Source organism: Echinops telfairi, unplaced genomic scaffold, assembly GCF_000313985.2.
Source record: "Echinops telfairi isolate 266 unplaced genomic scaffold, ASM31398v2 ScPeMD7_9;HRSCAF=40, whole genome shotgun sequence".
In the NCBI taxonomy this organism is placed as follows: Eukaryota; Metazoa; Chordata; class Mammalia; order Afrosoricida; family Tenrecidae; genus Echinops; species Echinops telfairi.
Window position 1 is genome coordinate 59147914 of NW_022103906.1, and position 1118 is coordinate 59149031.

Below are 1118 nucleotides of genomic sequence, written 5' to 3' on the forward strand. Positions count from 1 at the left end.
CCAGCCTTCACTCCGATAATCACACATGACATAATCCAGCAACCTTAAAGGAGACAATGTCAGACATACAGAAATCCTTCACCGTAAAGGGCTTGAACAGTTCTGTGAGAAAACAAAACTAAGCACTTTTCTTAAGTATTGAAACGTAAGAAAATGTTATTGAGATAATTGGTCCTTTCACATTTATCCACAGGTGAGGTTTCCTAAGACTTTGAGAAAACTTGTGCCAGCAGAAGGTAATTGAAAGAAAAACAAATTACAGAAATGGAGTTGAGTCATAGTAGAACTATGGAAATGATAAATCCTCCAATACAGATTCCTATTTCTATAGTGGATAGGACTTACTTCAAAGCTTTGGTATAATCCTTTGCATAATATTCTTCTCCCATTTGAACCACTAGAAGGCAAGAAAAAGATTTTATGTACAAATTCTGAAGTTATTGGCAGTTGTATGGAATTGTGGCATGTTATGAATACATACTCAGATGGCTTTTCATTCTTGGACACTTATACTTCTTAAACTGTGCAACAGCATTACTCAGAAGAGTTATTATTATTTCCTATTAGAAAAGATAAAAGTGTTAAATATTCTCATAATTATCATTTTTTTAAAAATTACGTTTCCGTAGGGGAAAAAACTTACAGAATGAACAACATTTCTCTCCTTTAGCTGAATGGCAAGAACTCCGACTTTCTCTTTTTCAGGGTCAGAGAGATCAAAACCTGTATACAAGACACAACCCATCTTAAGATAGCTCACTGAACATAAGTCCTTCACATCAACATTGTACGTGCACACTCCTTGACTCCTTTACTTTAATGTATTTAAGATTATTGAACATTCTAGAATCTTAAAAGGTTCTAAGAGACAGCTTTATTAAATGGAAGCTTCTCTGAGAGTCCTATTGTGAAGACATTATTAGCTAGTTTTTCAGGGTTTTTTTTTACCCAGTGAATCAACCACCCAAAGATGAAGATAGTATGATTCTCTATGGCATACATTGCCTGGAGAATACATAATCTAGTAACCCTTTAGGTCCAACTGCCATACTCCACAAACCCACTGCCCTCAAGTGACTCTGACTGATGACGGCCCCATCAGCAGCGCAGAACTGCTC

At 36.0% G+C, this 1118-nt stretch overlaps 1 protein-coding gene across 1 annotated transcript in view; it reads right to left on the reverse strand.

The window, feature by feature from the left end:
* The window catches only part of TRAPPC11 (trafficking protein particle complex subunit 11), a 52384-nt gene that overhangs the window by 33738 nt on the left and 17528 nt on the right, over nt 1-1118 (reverse strand). Inside the window, exons 10-13 of the mRNA XM_045286571.1 lie at nt 644-809; nt 482-560; nt 346-397; nt 6-43 (exon numbers count right to left, since the gene is read on the reverse strand). Coding sequence (XP_045142506.1) covers nt 6-43; nt 346-397; nt 482-560; nt 644-809 — 335 coding nt within the window. The remainder of the gene's footprint in view (nt 1-5; nt 44-345; nt 398-481; nt 561-643; nt 810-1118) is intronic.